This window comes from Mustela putorius, unplaced genomic scaffold (genome assembly GCF_011764305.1).
Source record: "Mustela putorius furo isolate JIRA1106 unplaced genomic scaffold, ASM1176430v1.1 tig00000228_pilon_pilon_pilon, whole genome shotgun sequence".
Taxonomy (NCBI): Eukaryota; Metazoa; Chordata; class Mammalia; order Carnivora; family Mustelidae; genus Mustela; species Mustela putorius.
In genome coordinates, this window is record NW_025421322.1 from 6694656 (window position 1) to 6721867 (window position 27212).

General features: G+C 37.2%; 1 protein-coding gene and 1 long non-coding RNA gene across 7 annotated transcripts in view; one reads left to right on the top strand and one right to left on the bottom strand.

Annotated features, from left to right (window-relative positions):
* Positions 1-27212, top strand: part of LOC123391451 — an 81878-nt gene that overhangs the window by 10323 nt on the left and 44343 nt on the right. The window lies entirely within an intron of this gene.
* The window catches only part of UBR5 (ubiquitin protein ligase E3 component n-recognin 5), a 136424-nt gene continuing 135474 nt past the window's right edge, over positions 26263-27212 (bottom strand). For all 6 annotated transcript variants that reach the window (XM_045078002.1, XM_045077999.1, XM_045078001.1 and 3 more), the window contains exon 59: positions 26263-26872. In XM_045078002.1, coding sequence (XP_044933937.1) covers positions 26660-26872 — 213 coding nt within the window. In that variant the 3' untranslated portion in view covers positions 26263-26659. The remainder of the gene's footprint in view (positions 26873-27212) is intronic.

The window sequence follows — 27212 nt, forward strand, 5'->3', positions numbered from 1 at the left end:
CTTTTGCCAACTTTGTTCTTTTTCTAGATCCTTGGGGTATAAACTTAGGTGGTTTATTTAAGATAATTCATTTCTTGATGTACATATTTATCACTATGAACTTACCTCTTAGAAGTGCTTTTGCTAGGGTACCTGGGTGACTCAGTCAGTTAAGTGTCCTACTCTTGATTTTGGCTCTTGATTTTTTGGATCAGGTTGTGAGATTGAGCCACGTATTAGACTGTGCTCAGTCTGCTTGTCTCCCTCCCTCTCCTTGATACTCTTTCTCTCTCTCAAATAAATGAAATCTTTTTTTAAAAATTGCATTTGATACATCCCATAAATTTTCATGTTGTATTTTCATTTGTCTTAAAATATTTTTAAATTAAATCATTTTTAATTGAAATATAGTTGCCATATAATATTAATTTCAGGTGTACAACATAGTGATTCAACTTTTATATTCCACATTTATATATTCCACATTTATATAGCATTATGTTATATGCTGTATTGTATGGTACTTTTATTTTTAATTTTTTGAGGAATTTCCATAACTTCCATATTGTTTTGCATAATGGCTATACCAACTTATATTCCACCAACAGTGCACAAGGGTTCCTTTTTCCCCTTTTCTCCACACCCTTACCAACACTTGTTATTGTCTTTTGACACTAGTCATTCAGACAGGTGTGAAGTGTTAGCTCATTGTGGTTTTGATTTGCATCTCCCTGATGATTAGCGATGTCAAGCATCTTTTCATTTGACCATCTGTATGTCTTCTTTGGGAAAATGTCTATTTAGGTACTTAGCCCATTTTAAAAACATGTTTTGTTTTGGCGTTAGATGCAGGAGTATATTTTGAATTAACACTTTATTGGATATATCATTTGCAGAGCTTTTCCCCATTCAGTAGATTGCTTTTCCATTTTGTTGATGGTTTCCTTCAACAACTGTATAATCAAGGTATTTTTATTTCTTTTTATTTTTTCTTTGGTCCACTGATTATTCAGTGAGATTTGTTTAACCTCCACATATTTATGAATTTTTCCATTTTCTACTTAAAATTGATTTCTAGTTTTATACCACTGTCATCAGAAAAGATGCTTGATAGGACTTTGGTCTTTTTAAATTTAAGATGTGTTTTGTGGCCTAACATCTGATCTGTCCTGGGGAATGTTCCATGTATACTTGAGAAGAACATGTATTCTGTTGCTTTGGGATGTTCTCTTCTGTATATATCTGTGAAATCCATCTGGTCTAACATCATTTAAGGCCAGTGTTTCCTTCTTGATTTTTCTGTCTGGATGATTTATCCATTGATAAAAACAGGGTATTAAAGTCCCCTAATATTACTATATTGCTGTGTCTTCCTTTAGATATGTTAATATTTGGTTTATATATTTAGGTGCTGCTATATTTGGTGCATAAATATTTACAAATATTATATCCTCCTGTTGGATTAACCCCTGCTTTCATTATGTAATGCCCTTCTTTATCTTTTATTAGTCTTTAATAGAGTCTGTTTTGTTTATTAAAAGTATATCTAGGGACACCTGGGTGGCTCAGTCGGTTAAGCATCTGCCTTTCAGCTCAGGTTGACCGAGTCCCACATCAGGCTCCATGGTCAGTGAGGAACCTGCTTTTCCCTCTGCCTACTGCCCCTCCCCACCCCGCTTGTGCTCTCTCTCTGACAAATAAAACCTAAAAAAATAAATTTTTTTTCAAAAAAGTATATCTACACAACTTTCTTTTTGTTTCCTTTTGCTTAGAATATCTTTTTCCATCTTTTCACTTTCAGTCTGTGTATGTCTTTACATCTGACTTGTTTTTGTAAGCATTATATAAATGGATCTTATTTGGGTTTATTTCTTAATCCATTCAGCAATTTTCTGTCTTTTGGTTGGAGAATTTGGCATATTAGTCCTTATAAAAGAAGCTCTAGAGAACACTCTGGGCCTTTCAGCTATGTGAGGGTATGGTGAGTAGGTACACAGTCCATCACACTGGCACCCTGCTCTGATTACTAGCCTGTAGAACAGTGAGAAATAAATATTTATTGTTTATTGTTTATAAACCACCCAATCTGTAATATTTTTTCATAGCAACCACAACAGACTAAGACACTTCCCTTTGAATGTAAGCTGTCCTTAGTGACTCTTTTTTCCCCTGGTTTTATTAAAATATAATAGACACATAGCACTGTATAAATTTAAGATACATAACATAATAATTTGGCTTACATAAGTTGTGAAATTATTACTTAAAGTTAACATCATCTATTGATACAAAAAAAGTATTTTTCCTTCATATGAGAACTTTTAAATCCTATCTTAGGATTTATACTCTTTCATACATCATATGGCAGTATTAACTCTGGTCACCCTGTTGTTTGTTACACCTCTAGAATTTATTTATCTTATAATTAAAAGTTTGTACCTTTGACCACCTTTATCCAATTCCTCCTTCTCCTACCCTTCACCTCTGGTAACCAGAAATCTGATCTTTTTCTATGAGTTTGTTTTAAGATTTCACATATAGTGAGATCATTTTGTATTTGTCTTTCTCTGTCTGACTTCTTTCACCTAGCATAATGGCCTCAGAGTCCATTCATGCTGTCATAATTGTCAAGATTTCCTCCTTTTTAAGAATGAATAATATTCTATTATATATGTACATTATATATATATATATATATATATATATATATATATATATCACACTTTATCCATTCATCTGGTAATGAACACATTTCCAAGCCTTTCCTGGCTATTGTAAATAATGCTTCTAAGAACATGGAGATGGAGATATCTCTTTGACATAGTGTTTTCATTTCCTTCACATATATCCCCAGAAGTGCAATTGCTGGATGATAAGGTAGTTCTATTTTTAACTTTTTGAGGAACCACGATAGTGTTTTTTATCATGACTGTACCAACTTTATAGTTGCACCAAGAAGGCACAAGAATTCCCTTTTTTCCCCTACATCTTTTCCAGTGTTATTTCTTGTCTTTTTGATGCTAGCTGTTTTAAATGGTGTGACATAATGTCTTATTGTGGTTTTGATTTGCATTTCCCTGATAATGAGTGATGTTGAGCATCTTTTCATGTACCTATTGGCCATTGCTATATCTTCTTTGGAAAAATGTCTATTCAGGTCCTTTGACCAATCTTAAATTGAATTATTTGCTTTCTTATTGAGTTGTATGAGTTCTATCTTTGGGATATTAACCTTGTATCAGATTTTCAGTTTGCATATATTTTTCCCCATTCTGTAGGTTGTCTTTTCATTTTGTTGATTGTCGTTTTTGCTGTATAGAGCCTTTTTGTTTTATATAGTCCCTCTTGTTTTTTATTTCGTTGCTTGTACTTAGGTGTCCTATAAAAAAAAATCATTGCCAAGACCTGTGTCAAACATCTCTTTTCCTATATTTTCTTATAGGAGTTTTATGGTTTCAGGTCTTATATTATATCTTTAATCTGTTTCAAGGTAAGTTTTGTGAGGGGTGTAAGATATAAGTCTAGTTTAGTTTTTTTTTTTTTACATGTGAATATCCAGTCTTCCCAGCAGGATTTATTCAAGAGACAATTGTTTCCATTCAGTATTCTTGGATCTCTTGCCAAATATTAGTTGACTGTATATGCATAAGTTTATTTCTGGGCTTTTCATTCTGTTCCATTGGAGTTGAGTGACTTTTAACAAATACATGACTTTTAAGTGTAGCTCATAAAGTATATGATCCAGACAGTGTTTGCCTAGTTTTCTCTCTCACTTGCTCTTGGAACTTGGATAATATTCTAAGGTAGCCAAAAACTAGCCCACAAAGAGAGATGACATGAAGATGTCTATATGGGAAGGAACTGAGGCACCCAATCAACAGGTAGCATAAACTTCTCAATGTGTAAACGAAAGAATTATCAGAGGATTACTGCCCCTAGTCATCAAGTCTTCTGCTTGAAACCCAAAATTCTTGGAGCAGAAACAAGATGTCATGACGGTTTTGTGTCTAAATTCCTACCCCACAGAATTGATTAGTGTAATAAAGGGTTTTTTGTGCTGCTAAATTTGGGGATGATTTGTTTTGCAACCATAGTAACTGGAACAGCCTCCATTCCACTCACAAAGATTTGTGTAGTAATGACCTAAGAAGGCAATTTAGCCATGGTGCAGAAAATATGTAATTTCAACTATTAGTGTGTATTCTTCAGTGAGTATATCCTCATTTCTCCCAATTTTATCTCAAACTCTTTAAAAGAAAAAAGTTCTCACAGCCATTTAGTAATGACTTAAGCTACATATGTTGTCTTATGTTTGTAAATACTTACATACCAGTTATAAACTACCTATTTTTAGAGCTTTATACAACTAAAAAGTAAAAATAAATCCAAACAAAACTGTAGGAATGGTAGAACTCAAATCTATGACATTAAGCATTGGATGATGTTTTGCAGAAACTATATTGCATCAGTGTGAATTTTGTAGTAATCATTAATGAAGTATGGTCTTTTACATTCCAGTCATGGGATAGAACTCCATTTTCCCACAACAGCAGCTCTATAGATCACTTGCCTTTCATCAGGAACAAATACACCATTTATTTTTTTAAGATTTATTTATTTTTGAGGGCAAACGGAAGGGAGGGGCAGAGAGAGTCTCAAGCAGACTCTGTACTGAGCATGGAGCATGACGCAGGGCTCAATCCCATGACCCCAAGACCACAACTGAGCAGAAACCAAATCTATTGCCCAACCAACTGTACCATCCAGGTGCCCCTCAAATGCATCATTTATATATTAAATTTGCCTACTTAGCTTTAGTCATTAAAAGGAATATTGCTTGACATCAATGCAATCATAAATGGTCATCCAGATAATCTGAGATATTTATTAAAAATTGAAATAAAACCCTTGCACAAAATTGGCAGATCCTAAACCCCAGCTTGGAAATCACTAGAGTAGATGTTTCTATATTTAATGAGCCATTTGTTTATCATGCAGAAATCCTTCACTGTGGGGGAAAAGGCAAATTTGGAGGCAGGGGTGTCAATTTAGAGCTAATTGGAATAGGCCAGGTTCAGGATAATGCAAATCTGAAGTAATACTGTGGCAGTGGGGAATGCAAGGAGATGTACATGTGAGTTAAGTAGATAACTCAAGATGATTTGATCAGCAGCTGGATATGGAGTGTATGGTAGAGGGATGATTCTAGAATAACTACAAGTTTCTGAGCAATAGACTAGGCAGTTAGCAAGCCTTTGACCCATGCAGGTTTAATCGGAAAAATTTCGTATTAGTTTTGGATATGTTGAGACCGTGGTGCCTGTGACAAATATAACTGGAGGTATCTAGTAATGTGACCCAGAAATGACAGGCTCAGCCCATAAATCTGATCTAGCTCTGCCTCTGCCAACCTCAAAGCCATACTTAGCCGTACTGTACAGTCGTCATAAATAAAGCATGTGTCTCAAGAGAATTGGCAAATGTTTTGTTGTGTGTGTGTTTTGTCGTTTTTAGTTTTAAGTGCAGTATAAAAAACTTTCCCTCCCCTTAACTACTTGAAAGTAAGTTGTTGACATGTTTAGGCTGAATGCAGAATAAAGGAAACAAAGCCACTTTCTCTTACTCATAAGTGTGAGAGCACTGGAACGATAGTAGTTTTTGATCAAAGGATGATACAATAAACTTATTTTTTTATTATGTTAGCCACCATACAGTACATCACTAGTTTTTGATGTAGCGTAAACTTAATATTTCAGAGGTGCAGAGCTCTGGGTGATAAAAATGAACAGTGAGATTACAGCATTATGTTCCTAAATTGGAGTGAAATTGGTCACTGAAATTTATTGATTTAATAAATATAAACATACTGGGTTCTGGAGACGCAAAGGTAAATGAGCCACAATTCTTACTCTTAAGGAACTTAAAGGCTAGAGGGGAAAATCAAGCAAATACATTGTTCTGGGAGAGTGTGAAGGAGCGTCTAAACCAGCTTTCTCAGGAGGGCAAGTGGAGGGCAGGTCAGGGAGAGGTACTTGGGGAGGTGGCTAAATCACATTCTGAAGTATGAATAGGAATTAACCATTCCAAGATGAAGAGCCATGAAGAAAAGGCAGTAACATCAAGCAGTATGTGAACAGGCCCCAAGGTGACAGAGGACATAACCCATCAGGGAACTGCAAATCTTTCAATATAATAAGGGAGCAAATAAAGATAAGGTTGTGAAACAGGATTCCAATCATAAAGAGACTGGTATGTTGTGTTAAGGAATCTGGACTTTACACTAAGGGCAATGGGAAGTCCATATATTTTAAACATGTGAGTGACATGGTAAGCATTTTAGAAAGATTGCCGAATCTCTGCTTATTGAAGGGAGCAAAACAACAGAGAAACCAGTTAGTTGAAGTAATGTAGGCAAATTAGATAAGGATTGTAGACTGGAGAGAAGTAGGCAAAGTCAAGAAATAAGGATTTAATAACTATAGGGTTTAATGATTTGAATGTGGAGGTAAAGAAGAAGAAATTAAGCATGTTTCTGGCTTGGGAACTAGGTAACTTACAAATTATTTTTCAGCCAGATGTCATTCTAAGTACTGGGCTTAAAATAAGTGAACAAGAATAGAGTTTCTGATATTGTTTACTCTTAAGGGTCACTGAAGAAGTTAAAAAATAAGCAAGTGAACTAGTTTCAGGTAGTGCTTGGACCCGGGGTGATGGGAATTGTGCCTACGACTTTGAAACTTTGAGTCCTAGCTGTGGGGCAGAAACTGCCAGTCTTTTGTTACTCTTATGGGCTTCCAGAGGTCTATGGCGTAGTGGTAGGGGGAAAGTGCAGAATGACCCCCTCCCCCTCTCAAAAAAAGAGGGGCATGAAAATCTTGGTTCTCCTCTTTGACTTCTCCAAATCACTTCAATTTTCAGCTGCTCTACCTAAAAAATAACACTGGCAAGTTTTTTATGCCCTTACTTAATGTTCCAAGATAGTTTTATTAAAATTTTGTTTAAAAATCTGGAAAATAAATGTGTTTTATGATCTTTAGGGTGCTTCCAAAAAGTTCATATAATCAAGAAAACTTACATTAGTTATCCAAGCCAAGGACCACAAGATATAGTAATTCCTTATCTATTAGGCACCTGTAAGGAATAAATTACTTCTTTCACTCAATACATGTGAGTACTTTGCTTGAGGGCCTATATATCAGCTTACAGAATTTTTAAATATCCCAAACCTTATTAACTTTGGATATGCCTTTTAAAATATGTGCTTGTGTGCCTTCTTCCAACATATATATAGTAGTTTTTAGTAAAATGAATAATTATTCTGAGTTGAAGTAATTATTAGTTAGCCCTGGTACTATTTTTTAATTGGTAGGGCTGCCAGCATGTCATCCTTGTGAAGCAGACACATTGATGTTTGCAGTATTCAGACTTGTAGATTTGGCATTTCCTGTTGGTTGGCAACCACCTTGGGAGCTTCCTAGGTGAAATCTGAAATCAAACTCTGTACAGAGGAGAGAAAGAGAGACTAAAGAAAAAGGCAAGCCACTTCATGTTGGTAGGTGGCAATTTTAATCAGCAAAGGGATCTTACGTACAAAGCTTATCTTGGGCTGCTGCCCAGTGAGAAGAATGGATTCCTGCAACTGCCCACCAAATCTTAAAAGTTTTTATATAGAGGCTTTCTTTAACTAGGTTCAGTCACATATACCTGCATATATTCTCAATATCATAGCACTATCTCAAGGCTCTGTCCTGAGAACATCTTCTGGAAGTGGGAAAGGCAAGTGGAACCCACATTCCAACAGGGGAGGGCATGAAGAGCCTCACATTGTCAGATCCCATTCACAGGTCAACTGATGTTCTTCTCAATGACCTTCACCAACAGTACCAAATGTTTTCTACATTAAAAGATTATGTTCTGCTGTGTTTTTGAATGTTTGATCTCTTCCTTGATTTTAATTTGCCACCTCTAATCTGTCATGAAGCAGGAACTTGATCACTCTAAGAATCAAAACCTCTGCTTTCATTATTGTAGTTGGACTTGGATGCCTGTTTTTTGAGTCACTGTTATTTCTGCTTTATTTTCACTCTCCCACCCCAATCTATTTCTTGGTAATTGAGAAGTTTATCCTGTTTTTATGTGGGCAGAATTCTTAAGGAAACATAACACAAAATTAGGTGTTTGTTACTTAAAGGAATGCCACAAAAGTGATCATCACACACACACAAAAAAGTGATCATCACAAAAGCTTTCCATTTCCATAGGTCATAACAGTACCTGTGATTTCATTACACAAACAAAATATTTAAGTGTAATTGGCTATCTGAGACCTTGAGGCACTTTGTTTATCAAATCAAAGACCTAACCCCGAAAACTCAAAACCTAAACAGAACCATGCCCTAAGTTTGCAATAGAATGACCATGCATTTAATCTTCATAAATAGCCACATTTCATCCTCCTCTTGAAGAAACGGTTTTAGATAGAAATATATGCCCTAGTATGTTTTTCTGAAGTATTTTTACATGCATCAAAGTTGCTATGTAAAAATACAAACTACTGATTCAAAGACTCACTCTAGTTCAACTAGAAATCAAAGATAAATTCTGAAAATCTATTCAGGAAATTCAGTTGTTTTACTAATGAAAGCTATTTGTTTTTTAAAAGACACTTAGACTTTAAAGTTGGTGCCAACGTTGATTTTAGAAAATTCTCAATCTCCAGAATCCTGATTATCCTTAAGAAAAGTTACTGAATGACAAATATATTTTTTAGAAATCTTTAGCAGGGGCACCTGGGTGACTCAGTCGATTGAGCATCTGCCTTGGGCTTATGTCATGGGATCAAGCCTTGCCGTGGAATCCCTGCTGAGCAGGGTCCCTGCTTCTCCCTCGCTCTCTACTCCTACCCCCTGCTTGCGCACTCTCTCACTCGCTCCATCTCTCTCAAATAAATACATACATAAATAAAATCTTTAAAAAATCTTTTACAAAAAATATATGAATCACTGTTTTTTCATGAAAGTGTAACCAGACTCACATTGGAATAACAGAAGTCCAACTGAGTAAATGCGAAGATCTAATTGGTGTTATTCAGTACCTCATGAATTCCATTTCTAGCAAATAGAAAGGAGCTCTGAAATTCTGTACCAGGTGAAAGGCTTTTATAAGCAGGAAAAGGATGTGGCCGATTACCTCATTGTTGCTGACCAAAAAATTCCAGACTGGTAGTTAAGATTACATTCCTGGAGAAAGTTGAAACTGCATTTAAGTTAGACATTTAAGCCTTGGCTATGCAAAGTGGGCTTAGTACAAGTGACTCCTTTTTGGGCTTCTTGTTTCTTTTTAACAGTTTTCCCCTTTTGAGAAAACTCAGTTTAACTGAGAGATGTGATCAAAATTTAAGGCTAATAATTTAATAACTTAATAATTTAAGGCATTAAATTATTAGCCATTGCTTACAGCTATTGCTCTTAGCTATTGCTTGCAGCTTTTCTTCATTCTTTGTGTGGTGTCCGTAGGTCATGGCATCTCTGTGAGATGCATAGGTCATGGCTTTAAATTCACAGCTTTTAAACTGGTCATTCTCTTCATCCCTTTTCTCATCTCTCAGTATTAGGGAGATTGTTTTCTTGGTTAGCACCTGTAAACATGCATTTAACGCTTCTGAGAGCTTATAATGCACAAGGGAGTTATTTTAATTATAATAAGCAGGAGGCTAATTACCAGTGTTTGGAGTGCATTTTAGAACATAGTACCCAAGACCCAAACCAATCAAAAAAAGAAAGACCTTGATGAAGGAGTCAGCCTAGTGCTTTGCTCAGTGATCTTCTGTAACTGAGTTTCACCTTCCCCAGAAGTGTTAATGCAGGTGCAGCAAGTGATGTTGGCTACAGAACAGACACTTTGTTCAACTAAAAGATATTAAGACTATCCTATCTCCAAGAAAACTTTTTTGGCCAGAGTCCAAAGACTTTTGTTGGGTAGCTCCTGTCTTGTCAATGGATTCCATAATACCTTAAAGAGTTAAAGAGAGATTTCTATTCATAGGCTCATTTACTCCTAACCATGGAAGTAGGGCCTTGCTAAAGAAAGTGAATTCTGAATCACGAAAGCCCCTGGTAATTCCTTTCTTTTCTTCTTTTGTTTTTTGTTTTTATATTTTTATCATTTGGTTTTGTTTTATCTTCGTAAGTGTACTGTTGAATCCTCATCCTCCCACCATCCTCCCACCTCCCTCTAGTAACTAACCATCAGTTTGTTTTCTATAGTTAAGAGTTTGTTTCTTGATTTATCTCTTTTTCCTTTGCTCGTTTGTTTTGTTTCCTAAATTCCACATATGGGTAACATCATATGATATTTGTTTTTCTCTGACTTATTTCACTCCACATTATACTCTCTAGCTATATCCACGTTGTTGGAAAAGGCAAGATTTCCTCCTTTTATGGCTAAATAATATTCCATGGTGTGTGTGTGTGTGTGTGTGTGTGTGTGTGTATGTATATGTGTGTATCTCACATCTTTATCCATTCATTTATTGTTGGACATCTGGGCTGCTTCCATAGTTTGGCTATTGTAAATAATGCTGCAATAAACAGAGGGGTGCATGTCTCCCTTTGAAATAGTGTTTTCATATTTGGAGGGATAAATACCCAGTAGTGTGTTTACTGGATCATAGGGTAGTTCTACTTTAAACTTTCTGAGCAATATCCATGCTGTTTTCCCTAATGGCTGAACCAATTTGCATTCTTACCAACTGTGTAAGAGGTATCCCCCTTTCTCCACATCTTTGCCAACACTTGTTCTTTCTATGTTTTTTATTTTAGCCACTTTAATGGGTATAAGATAGTATCTCATTATGGTTTTGTTTTTGGGGGTTTTTTTGCATTTCTTTGATAATAAGTGATGTTGAGCATCTTTTCATGTGTCTATTAGCCATCTGTCTTCTTTGGAAAAATGTCTCTTCATATCTTCTGCCCATTTTTAAGTTGTTTTTTGGATATTGAGTTGTATTTCTTTTTTTTTTTTTTAAAGGTTTGATTTATTTATGAGCGAGCACAAGCAGGGCAGGGTAGCAGGCAGAAGGAGAGGGAGAAGCAGGCTCCTCACTGAGCAGAGACCCTGACATGGACTCCATCCCACAACCCTGGGATCTATGACCTGAGCCAAAGGCAGCCGCTTAACCAGCTGAGCCACCCAGGTTCCTCATTGTATGAGTTCTTTATATATTTTGGATACTAACCCTTTATCAGATACGTCACTTGGAAATATTCCACAGGTTGCCTTTTAGGTTGATTGGTTTCCTTTGCTGTGCAGAAGCTTTTTAGTTTGATGTGGTCCAAGGAGTTACTTTTGCTTTTATTTCCCTTGCCTTAGGAGCATATCTAGAAAAAAGTTGCTATGGCCAATGTCAGAGATTGCTGCCTGTGCTTTTTTCAAGGATATTTATGGTTTCAGGTCTCACATTTAGCTCTTTAATCCGTTTTGAGTTTATTTTTGTGTATGGTGAAAGTGGTCCAGCTTCAGTCTTTTGCCCGTGGCTATTCAGTTTTCCCAGCACTGTTTGTTGAAGAGACCGACTTTTTCCTTTTGGATGTTCTTTCCTGCTTTGTCAAAGATTAACCATATAATTGTGAGTTAATGTCTGTTCTGTTCTATGGATCTATGTTTCTATTTTTATGCCAGTAATATACTGCTTGAATAACTACTGGTTTGTAAAGTAACTTGAATTCTGGAATTGTGATACCTCTAGTTTTGTTTTCTTTTTCAAGATTGCTTTAGTTATTCAGGGTGTTTTGTGGTTTCGTACAAATTTTGGGATTGTTTTAGTTCTGTGAAAAATGCTTTGGTATTTTGTTAGGGATTGCATTAAACGTGTAGATTGCTTTGAGCAGTAGATGTTTAAACAATATTTGTTCTTACACTCCATGAGCATGGAATGTCTAACCTTTTCTTTGGAATTTCTTTCATCCATGCTTTATAGTTTTTAGAGTACAGGTGTTTCACCCCTTTGGTTAAGTTTATTACTAGATTTTTTTTGTGTGTGTGCAGTTGTAAATGGGATTGTTTTCTTTTTTGGTGGGGGGATTGCTTCCTTTCTTTCTTCTTTTTTTTTTTTAAGATTTTTTATTTATCTATTTGACAGAGATATCACCAGTAGGCAGAGAGGCAGGCAGAGAGAGAGGAGGAAGCAGGTTCCCTGCTGAGCAGAGAGCCCGATGCGGGGCTCGATCCCTGGACCCTGAGATCTTGACCTGAGCTGAAGGCAGAGGCTTAACCCACTGAGCCACCCAGGTGCCCCGGGGATTGCTTTTCTAATTTCACCCTCTTGCAAGAACATCAGGAGGGACAAACAGATTCCCCAGTGAGCGGGGATCCCAATGGAGGTCTCAATCCTGGGATAATGGGATCATGACCTGAGCCAAAGGCAGACAGTTAACCAACTGAGCCACTGAGGCACCCCAATTTTTTTTAAAGCTTTATTTTTTTCTTTTTATAAAGATTTTATTTATTTACTTGAGAGAGAGCATGCGCGAGTGAGCGGGGCTGGGGGAGTGGAGAGAGGGAGAAGCAGGGTCCCTGCTGTGCAAGGAACCCAACTCTGGGGCTTGATCCCAGGACCCGGCATCATGACCCATGCCAAAAGTAGACACTTGACCAACTGAGCCACCCAGGGGCCCCTGCCCTCAATTTTTAAATTATTTTGTTGAATTTGGTTTGCTAATATTTTGTTAAGGAGTTTTGCATTCACTTATGAACCTGTAGTTCTCCTTTTTTGTGGTATCTTTATCAGGTTTTTATATCAGGGTGATACTGGCCTCGTACAATTAATTTGGAAGTTTTCCTTCCTCTCATATTTTTTCGAGTAGTTTGAGAAGAATGGATATAAAGCCTTTAAAAATTTTTTTTTCTTGAAAAGTATAGCAAGTGTCTTTATTTTTATGCATTCATGTTCTAGTAATCTACATCAGGCAATAAAAAACAAATGTTGGAGAGAATGTGGAGAAAGGGGAACCCTCTTACACTGTTGGTAGGAATGCAGATTGGTGCAGCTACTTGGGAAAAACAGTGTGGAAGTTCTTCAAAAAATTAAAAATAGAGCTACCCTAGGTAGTAATTGCACTGCTGGGTATTTACCCCAAACATACAGAGGTAGGGAAGAGAAGGGCCATATGCACACGAGTGTTCTTTTTTATTTTTTTTTTTTTAAGATTTTATTTATTTATTTGACAGTCAGAGATCATAAGTAGGCAGAGAGGCAGGCAGAGAGAGAGGAGAAAGCAGGCTCCCGGAGGAACAGAGAGCCCAATGCGGGATTCCATCCCAGGACTCTGGGATCATGACCTCAGCTGAAGGCAGAGGCTTTAACCCACTGAGCCACCCAGGCGCCCCAGTGTTCTTTTTTAAATGTTTGGTAGAATTTGCCTGTGAAGCCTTCTGATCCTGGACTTTTGGTTTGGGGGAGTTTTTTGTTTACTGATCCAGTTTCAGTGATTGGTGATCGGCCTATTCAAATTTTCTATTTCTTCCTGCTTTAGTTTTCGTAGGTAGTATGTTTCTAGGAATTTATCCATTTCTTCTCAGTTGTCCAGTTTGTTGGCATATAGGTTTTCATAATATTCTCTTATACTTGTATTTCTGTGGTGTTGATTGTTACTTCTCTTCTTTCATTAGTAATTTTATTTGGGTCCTTTTTTTTCTTAATGAGTCTTGCTATAGGTTTATCAATTTTATTGGCCTTTTCAAAGAACCAGCTCTTGGTTTCATTGATCAGAGTTCTATTTTTTTTTTTTTTTTATTTTTGCTCTAATCTTTAGTAGTTCCTTCCTTTTTCTTGGTTTGCATTTTGTTTGTTCTTTTTGTAGCTCCTTTAGGTGTATAGTTAGGTTGTTTGAAATTTTTTTGCTTCTTGAGGTAAGCCTGTGTTGCTATAAACTTCCCTTTTAGAACCACTTTCACCGTGTCCCAAAGGTTTTGAACCATTGTCTTCATTTTCATTCATTCCCATGTATTTTTTTTCTTTTATTTTTCAGTTGACCCATTCATTGTTTAGTAGCATGTTGTTTAACCTCCATATATTTATGGTCTTCCCAGATTTTTTTTCTTATGGCTGACTTCGAGTTTCATAGTGCTATGGTCAGAAAAGATGCATAATATGACTTTGATCTCCTTGAATATTTTGAGGCTTCATTTGTGGCTTGGTATGTAATCTGTTCTGGGCAGTATTTCATGTGCACTTGTAAAGAATGTATATTCTGCTGTTGTAGGATGAAATGTTCTGAAAATATCTGTTAAATCCATCTGGTCCAGTGTCTAACTCAAAACCATTATTTCCTAGTTGATCTTCTGCTTAGATGATTTGTCCATTGATGTAAGTGAGCTCTGAAGTCCCCTACCTCAATTGTATTATTATCAGTTAGTTCCTTTATGTTTCTTATTCACTGTTTTTATGTATTTGGGTGCTCCCATGTGGGGTGTATAAATATTTACAATTGTTATATCTTCTTGTTGGATTGTCCCCTTTATTATATAGTGTCCTTTGTCTCTTGTTACAATCGTTGGGTTTTGTTTTATTTTTGTGTGTGTGTCTTGTTTTGTTTTGTTTTGTTTTTAGAGAGAACAGGAGAGGAAGAGAGCTTAAGCAGGCTCTATGCCCAGCACACAGGGCTCAATCCCACAACCCTGAGATCATGACCTGAGTTGAAATCAAGAGTCAGACACTTAACCTACTCAGCCACCCTACCATCCAATTTAGTCTTTGTTTTAGTCTATTTTGTTGGATATAAGTATAGCTACTTTGGCTTTCTTTTGACATCCATTTCTATAATGTTTCTTCATCCCTTCACTTTCAATCTGCAGGTATCTTTCAGTCTAAAATGAGTCTCTTATAAGCAACATATAGATGGGTCTTTTTTTTTTTTTAAATCCATTCTATCATCCTATGTCTTTTGAGTGGAATAATTAGTATATTGCATTCAAATTATTGACAGATATGTATTTACTGTTATTTTATTGCTTGTTTTGTTGTTTCTGAAGACTTCGTCTGGTCTTTTATTGTCTTTCACTCTTTCATGGTTTGTTGGTTTTCTTTAGTGATATATTTGGATTTCTTTCTATTTATTCCTTGCATATTTATTAGTGGTTTTTGATTTGTGGTTACCATTAGGTTTGTGTATAACATCTGCATGCAGCAGTCTATATTACATAGAGGGTATTTAAGTTTAAACCTGTTCTTTACCCTTCTCTTCCACATATTTTAGGTATATGGTGTCATATTTCATATCCTTTTATTTTATGAGTTCCTTGACTTTTTTTATAGAAATATTTATTTTTACTGCTTTTGTTTTTCCTACCTTTATACTATAATTTTTTTTCTTTTTTGGTCTATCTATTCCACTCAAACAGTCCCCTTTAATGTTTCTTGCAACATGAACTCCTTTAGTTTTTGTTTGTCTGAAAAACTCTTTACCTCTTATTCTAGTCTGAATGAAAGCCTTGCTAGATAGAGTATTTTTGGCTGCACATTTTTCCCTTTCAGCATTTATATATTATGCCACTTCTTTCTGGCTTGGAAAGTTTCTGCTGAAAAATCTGTTAGCCTTGTGATATTTCCTTTGTATGTAACTGTCTTCTTTTGTCTTACTGCTTTTTGTCTGTTTGTTTCAATTTTTATTTAAATTCTAGTTAGTTAACATATAGTGTATTAGTTTCATGGGTTGAATTTAGAGATTCATCACTAAATAACACCCAGTGCTCCTCATAACAAGTGTCCTCCTTAATACCCATCCCTCATTTAGGCCATCCTCTCTGCCCACCTTCCCTCCAGGAACCCTCAATTTGTTCTTTATAGTTAAGTGTCTGTCTTGATGCTTCTAATATTTTTTCTTTATCACTATATTTTGTCATTAAAATTAATTACAATATGTCTTGGTGTGGATCTGCTTTTGTTGGGGGTTCTCAGTGCCTCCTGTATCTGGATATCTGTTTCCTTTCCCAGATTAGAGAAGATTTCACCTATTATTTCTTCAAATAAATTCTCTGCATCCTTTTCTCTCTCTTCTGGGACTCCTATAATACAAATGTTCTTATGTTTGATGAAGTCGCTGGGCTCCCTGAGTTTATTCTTGTGCATAATTCTTTTTCTGTCCTTTGTTCAGCTTTAATATTTTCCATTACCCTTTCTTCTAGGTCATTAATTCATTTCTCTTCTTCTTCCAGCCTGCTGTTCATTTCATCAAGCATGTTTCTCATTTTGTTTATTGAGCCCTTTATCTCTGCTATGTTATTCCTTATTTCCATGTAATGGTCTCACTAATGTCTTTCACTCTTTTCTCAAGTCATTGACTAGTCTTATGATCATTGACTTGAATTCTCCATTAGAAGGAGCACGTAGGTGGCTCAGTCAGTTGAGCATCCAACTCTTGGTTTCGGCTCAGGTCATAATCTTGGTGTCATGAGACTGAGTCCCATGTCAGTGGGGAGTCCCTCTTCCGCTGCCTCTTCCTCACATGCATCCTTACACACTTCTGTGTTTTTTCTCTCTCTCTCAAATGAGTAAGTCTTTAAAAAAATTAGTAAAAAAAAATAAATAAATTCTCCAATAGGCATGTTACTTATATCTGTTTCACTTAGATCTCTGGCTGTGGCCTTGTCTTGTTCTTTCGTTTGGGACAAATTACTCTGTCTTCTCATTTTGTCTGAGACTCTGTGTTAGGAGGGTTACGTCTCCATTTCTTGAGGATAATAGCTTTATGAAGAAGAGGTCCTATAGTGCCCTGCAGTGTAGTGTCCCGTTTTCCAGGGCCTGGTACTTCCTGGAGTGTCGCCAGTATGTGCTACATGTGCTCTGTTGTTGTGTCTTAGCTGCTTTATCCTTCAGGCCACTCACCTGCAGAGGCTCTGTTTGCCTGTTGTGGACATTTGGGTATCTGGCCTGAATGTGGTACATTTTAACTAGATGTGCTCTGGTCTGCTTGTGAAATGAGACCTGTAACTGCCGCCAGAACCAAGGCCTTAGGAAACTCCCAAATTGAGAGACCCAGTATTGGTAGGGGTTTGGGTTGGTCTTCTCGGTAGGAGGCGTGCCAAGCTGGGACTGAGGCAAACATGACTAAGAAGGGCTGCTCCACTACAGCCTGGGGATGGGGAGAGGGGCTTGGTGCAAGCAGGTTAGTTGACAAGTGTCCATACTGTGCTGTTTCCACAGGTGGCTCTGTGTTTATGCTGGGGGGTGGGGGAGGGAAGTGGAATCTGCCAGTTCCTTTGTTCTAAGAGGGGTCGCTCCATGAATGCTGCTTCTTTGGGAAATGCTCTGAAATCCGCAGATAACCTCCCTGCTTTTTGCCCCAGGCGCTCTTCAGATTGCCATTTCCATGCTGTAAGTCTACAGGCTCTTTCCCCTGCCTTTTCTCCAAGAGCAGCCCCAGTGTCCTCCAAGCTCTTCCAGACTTTTAAAGCATGCTGACCTTTAAAACTCTAGGCTTTAAGCCTTGCTGGTTGCAGGAACCCACAAAATTCAGGCCCTCTCATTTTCCAAACCGGTTGCTATGGGGGCTCATTTTCCCCCGTGTGCTTCCCTGTGTGTGAGTCTGTCTCTCTCCCTTTTCTGACTGTGGTGCTCTCCCCACTGCAGCAGCCACAGTCTTTTTCTTTCCCAGACCACATCTCCACACTTCTACCTTCTTTGATGTGGTCCCTTCTCTACCTTTAGTTGTGGAGTTTGTTCTGCCAGTTTTCAGATTGATTTCTGGGGGTATTTAGGGTGATTTGATAGTTATCTAGCTGTATTCACGGGGTGAGGAGAACCTAGGGTCCTCATGCAGCCACCATCTTCTTTCTCTGTCCCCTTTATGATTATATAGTATCCTTCTTCTTCTCTTGTCACAGTCTTTGTTTTAAAGTTTGTTTTGTCTAAAATAAGTATTGCTACCTTGACTTTCTTTTGGCACCTATTCGCATGACAAATGTTTCTTCATTCCCTCATTTTCCATGGGTGTCTTTCAGTCTAAAACAAGTGCCTGGTTTGCGGAGTTGGTTAAGCATTCAACTCTTTATTTCAGCTCAGCTCATAATCTCAGTATTGTGAGATCAAGCCCTGCATCGGGCTCCACTCTGGGTGTAAAGCTTGCCTCAGATTCTCTCTCTCCCTCTCCCCCTCTGACTCCCCCATCTCTCTTTCTAAAAATAAAATGAGTCTCATGAGTCTCTTGCAAGCAGCATATAGATGGGTCTTTTCTTTTCTTTCTTTCTTTCTTTTTTTTTTAAATCCATGTTGTCACCCTGTCTTTTGGTTGGAACATTCAAAGTATTTATTGATTGATCTGTATTTATTGCCATTTTATTACTTGTTTTGTGGTTATTTCTATAGATTTTTTTCCCTGATCCTTTCTTGCTCACTTTTATTGGTTTGTTGGCTTTCGTTAGTGATACACTTGGATCCCCTTCACTTTATTCTTTGTGTGACTATTACTGGTCTTTGATTTGTGGTTACCATTAGGTTTGTATATAACACTGCTGCATATAGCAGTCCATATTAACTTAGTGGTCACTTAAGTTTGAATCCAATCTTTACTCTTTACCCTCCCATGTTTTGGGTATATGTTATCATATTTTACATCCTTTTATTTTCTGAGTTCCTTTACTGATTTTTTTTCACAGAAATATTCACTTTTACTGCTTTTATGTTTTCTGCATTTCATATTTTCATTTATGGTCTTTCCATTCTACTCAGAGTCCCCTTTGATATTTCTTGCAGGGCTGGTTTAGTGGTCATGAACTCCTTTAGTTTTTGTCTGAGAAACTCATTTCTCTATTCTGAAAGAAATTTTTCTTGGCTGCAGGTTTTTCCCTTTCAACACTCTCAGTATATCATGCCACCCCTTCTGGCGTATAGTTTTTGCTGAAAAATACACTGATGGTCAAGTGGGGTTTCCCTGGTAGGTAACTGTCGTCTGTTTCTTGGTGCTTTGAAAACTTTTTGTTGCTACTTTTTGCTATTTTAATTACTCTTTGTCTTGGTTTGGAGCACCTTTGGGGGGATTTCTTTGCCTCCTGGATCTGGATCTCTTTCCTTCCCCAGATTAGGGAAGGTTTTGGCTATTATTTTTTCAAATAAAATTTTCTGCCCCTTTATTCCTGTCTTCCTCTGTTGAGATCCCTGCAATGCAGATGTTACTTTGCTTGATGGAGTCTCTGAATTCCCTAAGACTATTCTCAATTTGCATAATTTTCTTTCCTCTCCTTTGTTCTGTTTCTTTACTTTCCATTACTCTATTTTCCATGTCATTAGTTTGTTTCTTTGCTTCTTCTGTCCTGCATTTCATTCCATCAAGTGTATTTTTAATTTCATTTATTGTATTCTTGATCTCGGATCAAGTTAAGGGTTGCATTGATTTCCTCCACTCTTTTGTACAGTCCAGTGAGTATCTTTATGATTATTACTTTAAATTCTCTATCTGGGATATTATATCTATTTCACTTTGGTCTCTTACTGTGATTTGATCCTATTCTTTCATTTGAGAGATGTTTCTTTGTCTCATTTTGCCTGGCTTTCTGCATCTCTTTCTGTGTGTTAGGAAAGTCAGCTTCTTCTCTTGCTCTTAACAATAATAGCTTTATAATGAAGAGGTCCTGTAGTGCCCTTCAGTGCACCAGCCCTTGTTCCCCAGGGCCTGGCACTTTAGTGGGTGTCTCTTAATGTGTTGTAGGCACTCTGCTGTAGAGTCTTGGCATCTTTTTTTCTTTAGTTATCTACAGAGGTTTTCTTTGCCTATTGAATGCAGCAAGGTGTGTGGTGGTCTGCTTGCAAAATGAGACCTGTCCCCACCATTGCTGGAAGTAAGGTCCCTCAAATTTGTCAGGTTGCAGATGTGGTGCTGGCAGGGTTTGCACTGGTCTTCTGAAGAGGAGTCCATAGTGCTGGGACTCAGGCAAATGTGACTGGGAAGGGTGATTCCAAGGAAGCACAGGAAGATAGGGCTTGGTACAAGCAAGTTAGTTAACCAGTGTTGGCACTGCACTGGCTTCTGCCTGGATGTTTATGCTGGGTGATAGGGAAGGGAAATGGCACCTGCCAACTTGCCAACTTTTTTCTTCCTGGAGGGGTTCTCCATGATCTCTCTCTGGCCATACTCTGAGATGAGCAAATCATTCTCCCTCCCATCTGCCCCTGGTATTTTTCACACTGCTGGATCTACTTTGTATCTGCATGGGCTATTTGTAAGGGAAGGAATTAGCTTCCTAATGCCTTCCAGGCTCTCCCAGAGCTGAGCCTGCTGATTTTTAAAACTCCAGGCTTTAAGTCCCACTCATTTTTGAAAAAGCATGAAACTCACTTTCAAAGGTAAATATTACAGAGAGTCATCCTTCCCCTCTGTGGGCTCCCCAGTGTTGAAGTCTGTTTTCTGCCCTTCTCTGTGCCACCAGCCCCCTCCCTGCTGTAGATAGCCATGATCCAGTTTGTTCCCAGACTGCATCTTCACTCTTCCTATCTTCTTCAATATGGCCTCTTCCCTGACTTTTAGTTGTGGAGTTTGTTCTGCCAATTTTTGCATTGTTTCCTGGGTTACTTTGCTGATATGGGTGTTACCTAGTTCTATCTGTGGGAAGAGGTAAGCTTATATTCCTATTCTGCCATCTTCCCAGCTAACCTGGTAGTTCCTTTCTAATTTGAAGGTGTAAATTCAGGGGAGTTGACAAATGAGGTGTAACAGTTCAGGGCATAATTGAATAACTTAAGAGGCATTGCCTTGTTATGCAACAGCCATCAAGACATTCATAGACCCAAGGAGAACAATAACCACTACAAAGATAAATCTTGTTGGGCAAGCCACTTCCACTAAGGTGGCACTGTTAATGGATTCATTCACAAGGATTGTTACATTTGCCCATTCAAACCAGGGATCAGTTAGGTTTTCTCCTAACTTGAAATAAAAAGTTGTTCTAGGGATGCCTGTGTTGCTCAGTGGGTAAAGCATCTGCCTTCAGCTCAGGTTGTGATCCTGGGGTGAGTTCTGCATCAGGCTCCTTGCTCAGCAGGGAGCCTACTTCTCCCTCTGTCTGCCACTTCTGCTGCCTGTGTGAGCACTTGCTCTCTCTGACAAATAAATAAATCTTAAAAAAAAAAAAAAAAGTTCTGAATTCCAGAGGTTACTCCCCTTAGCAATGGCCTGGGAGATATAGATGATGGTGTTATCTTTTCAGGTCAGTACCAGAGTAAAGGAAGGAACATATGTTTAGTTGAAGTATGAAGTCTTGGAGTGTCTGGGTAGCTCAGTTGCTTAAGCATCCAACTCTTGATAAAAAAAAAAAAAAAAAAAAAAAAAAAAGTATGAAGTCTTCATCTGGTGTCATAGGAGGAAGCGGTCTACCTCCCTCTCAGCTACTTCTCTTCCTAGTCAACTTGATTTGGAGGTCTCCAGCTTTTGTACAGGACCAGATATCCAGATGAGATGTGTATCCAGGGTTCAAGTGCCTGAAGGTTTATTGTCATCTAGGTAGTGAGAAAGACTTGGTATTTCCCTTGGAAGCCTTCTGGCCTGGGGGTCTTGGTGGTTGGGAGATTTTTGATGACTTTTTCAATCTCCTTACTGGTTATGGGTCTGTTCGGGTTTTCTATTTCTTCCTGGTTCGGTTTTGGTAGTTTATATGTCTCCAGAAACACATCCATTTCTTTCAGATAGTCAAATTTGCTGGTGTATAGTTGCTAATAATATGTTCTAATAATTGTATTTCTTTGGTGTTGGTTGTGATCTCTCCTCTTTCATTCATGATTTTACTTTAGGTCCTTTCCCAAAGTAATAAAAGGTGGGTCCCACTTTGCTGTGTACCAAAGATTTTGAACAGTTGTGTTTTCATTTTGTTTCCATGATTTTTAAAAATTCTTCTTTAAGCATGAGTGGGGGTAAGTAAGTTCCCTACTAGGTAGATTTCTGTTATTTTTTATTGAGTCTGAAGGAGAGAGGCCAGGGAAAGGTGTGAGTATTCTTTCTTCCCCATCACTTCCATTTTTGTTTTTTCCTCCTACTTTGATGCATTGGTCATAGATCGGGCTATCACAACTACAAGGGCTGGAAGCAGGGGTGATTCTTAAGCAAGAAACTGTAAAAATTATAAAAACAGTCCATCAGTTTTACACCTGTGTAACCTTACCTTGTCTGAACAGAAGTGGACTTGAGGGGGAGGGACTTGCTAGACTAGTACTGATGCCTGCAATCTAGAGAAGCACAGTGGCCAAACCTAATGTCCCTTCCAAAGGTGGAAAGGTTTGGTTATAAATGGAGAGAAGGAAAAACAGTAGGTATGAGTAAAAGAATGAATAAATGAGTTATATAATGAGGGAAATCTAGTATTACATTCACATCTAGAAAGCAGCTCAGAATAAGAGATCATATTGCATCTTAGCTTGATGACGCCAGCTGCATGAAATGGTGAAGGCATATATTTGACACCACTTCTACTTTTGGAACCTGACAAGATACAATGGAAGCGTGCAAACCTGAATGGTCTTGCCCTGGGATACATTTTTCATATGATAGGATGATGGACTGGAGTTACTAATGACTGGGACTCTAGTAATATGCTGGTTATCTTCTGAACTTTTTGATTGATTTGCTGTAAAAGTATCCATGTTTGAAGACCCAGGAGTCAAACTGTGGTATTGTGATTTATAGTAAGAAATATGTATTTGGTCTTTGTTCTTCTTTCTGGCAATTCCTAAAACCCTTGGAATTTAAGTGATGAGAGTGGTAAAGTTATCTTTTGTTATATTGATGAGGTAACTTCTGGACCATACCTAAACATGGAAGCTGGTTGCCGGGGGGAACCCCATGTAATTACAGGGTTTAAACTTTCAGGTCCACATGCACCATGCATGTGCACACACATGCTTCCAGAAAGGGGAAGGATGGTGGGAGGTTGAATCAATCAACAGCTAATGATTTAATCTTTGTAATGAAGGCTACGTAAAAACAGAAAGGACAGGATTCAGAGAGCTTCCAGATTGGTGAACATATAGAAATGCAAGAAAAGTTGCATGCTTAGAGGGCACGGGAGCTCCACACTCTTTAATGTTTTATCCTATGCTTATCTTCGATCTGATTGTTCCTGAGTTATTTCCTTTTATAATAAACCAGTGATCTAGTAAGCAAAATGTTCCTCTGAATTTGGTGAGCCACTCTAGCAAATCATTCAAACCCAAGGAGAGGTTTACAGCTGGTCAGTTAGAAGTACTAGTTAACAACCTGTGCTTGCAATCCACATCTGAAGTGAAGGGCAGTCTTGTGGTACTGAGCCCTTGACCTGTAGAATCGGATGCTATTCCAGGTAGTGTCAGAATGAGTTAAATTGTGTTAGTACTGGTGCAATGCTTGATGGAATGGAGGAAATCCCTTACACACACACTGGGTATCAGAACCGTTAATATCAACTCACTCCTAAGCATACCTTCCACAAAATAGCCCAATGCCTGGTGGTATGGATGAAATCCCGTACACATACGCACACACACACACATTGGGTATCAGAACCCTTACTGACCAACTCACTTGCTTTGCTTAATAATCATACCTTCCACAAAATAGTATAGCCCAGTGTTTAGGGATGCAAGCTCCAGAATACCTAGTATCCTATCTCACTTAAGCACTTATTAACTGTGTGTACTAGGGCAAGTTGTTTAAACTGTGTCTAGTTTCCTAAGGATGGCAAGCCCCCCATCTCATAGGATAAAAGGAGATACTATATGTAAAGCACTTGACAAAGTGCCTGGCACACAGTAAGTACTGAATAAAATAGAAACTTCATGTTGCAGAGTCATGGCAATGCAGTAATTTTTTTAATTTGAAGAGAGGTAACAAGATAATTTGCTTATAGAGTATCTTGAGTTGAATAAACAACACATTTTAAATACATCTCTCCATTAACCAAATGATGTTTAGGGAAGAATTAATCTCTGTCCATGCCTACCTGCTTAGATTAAACACTGAAAATATTTTCATTCAGTATATTAAAGATACTTCTAGCAAGTCCTTTATTAGGAGAAGAACCTAATCCCGGATGAAATGACTGACAGGAATATTTTTCCATAAGCTATGAGTAGGAAATCTTGGCTCTAAGGACAACAAAGGGATTTCCATTAGTGAAAAAGAACGTTTTTTGGGCATTGTTTCAGAATCACCTAGGATGCTGTTTTAAGAATAAAGATTTCTGTACTCCACTGAAGACACTGAATCAGAATGTGATTGGAAGAATGGGCAAAGATTAGGAAATCTGTACTAAAAAGCTCTACCAGGGAATCTTAAGCATAGAGTAGCAATGAGAACTACTACCTCAGGGAAAGATCTGTTTTGGGTTCAGACCTGGAAATCACTGGCTACCTTTAAACAGGCAGAAACAATCATCTTTAGAAGAGAAATGTTCAGGGGCAAATATTAAATGGTGATATCATACTATTAAAAACCTCAAGTCTGTCTCAGTAAGCTATTGTACTATATAGTCAAGATACTCAGAAGGTTTAGGTGGGGGGAAAGGGTAAAAGTAGTAAAACTTTGAAAGCCCCTTGGTAAAGTTCATTCTTGGTCTTCTCTTCCTAAATTTGTTTTCAATTCTATTAGATTTAATCACTAAACAAGACCAAAAGAGAACTTTATTTTACATGACTTTATTTTCCATTTAGAACCATTTTATGCTTTACTTAAAAAAAAAAAAAAAAAAACTCACTCTGCTTTTAATAGTCCTAAAAGCATTTTAACCAAAATCTTGATTTAGGAAGACTTAAGACATTGTGCATTATTTTAAATATTTTCATTCTTTCAATAACTATTAAAAATAAGTTCACAATTAGGGTTTCAAATGTCCTAATCATATCTAGTTTGTTTTCATTTAATATTTTATCAATCCCATCATGTGCATACAGAAGTTAAGGTGATATATAAATTTTCTTTCAGACACATTGATGATAATTAGCTCTTAATCTAATTACTATTTCATTTATTCAGAAATAGCATTTAGACCTAAAAACCAATGTCTTACTTTGTAAAATAACCTTTGGTTAATTTACACAAATCTAATACAGCATGTTGTGTAACTTTTAAGTAATACAATGAGTTTCACTACTATCATTTTAGTTTTTAATATTTATTGTGTCAGCAGGGCTGAGAATATCACATGGTTCAGTCTTCTGCAGGAAGTTATATAATAAAAGCATAGCGCCTTTGAATATGAAAACATCCCAAAGGCCAGGAGTCCTCTTAAAGGAATTGAAAGGTAGAGATTTCAGAGAATTTTTCTCATTTTCAATATGTAAAGTGACTAGTCTGTCACTTTTTGAAGACTTAGTGAGAAAACCGTGTTCCTTATGCCATTGAATAATAAAGCTACTAAAACCACAAAATTTAGATATTGGTCCTAGGCTACATAATTAATGGGTCATCAAAAAAGAACCTGTCACTTAGTTACTAAGTATAAGTGAATTAATTTCCTATGCCAAGTAAGGGTCACACTTCATGTCCCTCATTTGTAAAAAGAAAAGGTGGCCTGGCCAGTGCCATTCAGGATTCTCTGCTAACTGTAAAATGTGGACTGATTTTCTTCTCTTTCTTATAGTCCATGTGTATATAAACTTTTCAGTTCTTTAAATCAAAAATTCTTATGCATATAACCATGTTGGTGTATTACCCTTAGTTTAAAAATGTACAACTACATAAATAAAAACTATTGTTTCTTCAGTATTACTTGACATTTCTTCTGTAATTTCTTTATTTAAAAAAGTAAATGTAACAAGATACTTAAAAAAGGCTAGATACAAAAGTAGTTAAGCTGCTCACGAACATTTAAAATTTTCCAAAATGTATCTTCAATAATCATGATCTTATAAAACATTTTACAGTTATCAGAAAGTGCCCAGGCTGAGTTTACATAACTGAAATACCTTAGTACAAATGTCTAATTAGAACTGAAGTGCAGTAACCTCCTGACTGACTGCTCATTGAAATAGGGATACAAAGAAAAAAAAACTGATTGTGATAAAGTACTGTGCATTGGCCCCATCATATGTACAAAAAAGTGCCCTTACTCAAATGAACAAATTACATGCAAAAATTAGTGATATCATTTAATATCCTAGAGCTCAATGCAGCTAAAATAAACCGCAATAAGTGGTTTTCATAGGTAAAAGTGATTTCATCTCTAAGATCTGAATGTCCAGAACTTTTTACAAGTTCCATATACATGATACACAATTGCAGCCAACCACAAATTAAACACCATAAAAAAAGTTAAAATGAAAACACAGAACATACTTAATTTTTTATTTTTGAAATTCCCTATTCCCTCTATACAAGAACCTTTGCTGAAACACTTTCCACAAAGGCAGCAGTGAATTTTCAGAACATTTTACATTTTTCCCCTCAGCAAAAAGATAAATCACAGTGTAAATTATGTTGTTCTGCTGTCATCTTTGGCTGGGGTTAGACCCAGAAGTTGTCGACTAGCAAACCATCAGTCAAATGTTGCTAGTGCTCCTCAGGCCTTTTAAGCTACAAACTCAGCAAGGAATGTTTGCATTTAATCTCTTTAAGGTACCACCAGGGGGGTGTGACAGCATTAACTTCCATAAACTTTTATAGACAAATGGAAAAAAATCTACAAAATTAGCTAGTAATATTACACAGCAATACACACTTTTTATACTCTACACAAAACCAAAATTCTTGGTCTTAATGGCGAGTAGCAACTTCTGTTTGAGAATCTGTTTAGAGGAATAGAGTGGGACGTAAAGTCGAGAAATACAAGTGTTTGCAGTAGGAAGATGTTGGTCATCTGGTGGTCTTATTGTGATTGAGGGCATAGGCTGGAATCCTTCTTCACTGGCTGGTAATGATGGGCTAGAGGTCCAAAAGTAAACCTAAACAGGAATATAATAATTACAATTTTGGCTTTTAACAGATTAACATTAATTCTGGCAATATATACAGAGAGCCCCATTCTTATGTTAAAACCTAAAGAGGGATATTATTTTGTACTGGGTTTTAAATTTATTTCTTATACTGAAAAGGTTCAGGGTCAGAAAAGTAAAAAGTATCAGGTATATAGAAAACTGACTGTTTCAAGGGCCTCAATTTATCTTGGGCCTTTCCAGTGGCTTTTAAAGTATCTTTTAGGGGAAACAGGGCACAAGATCTCCAAAAAAATTTTAAAATTCACACAGATTATTGGGCCACCTGGGTGGCTCAGTGGGTTAAGCC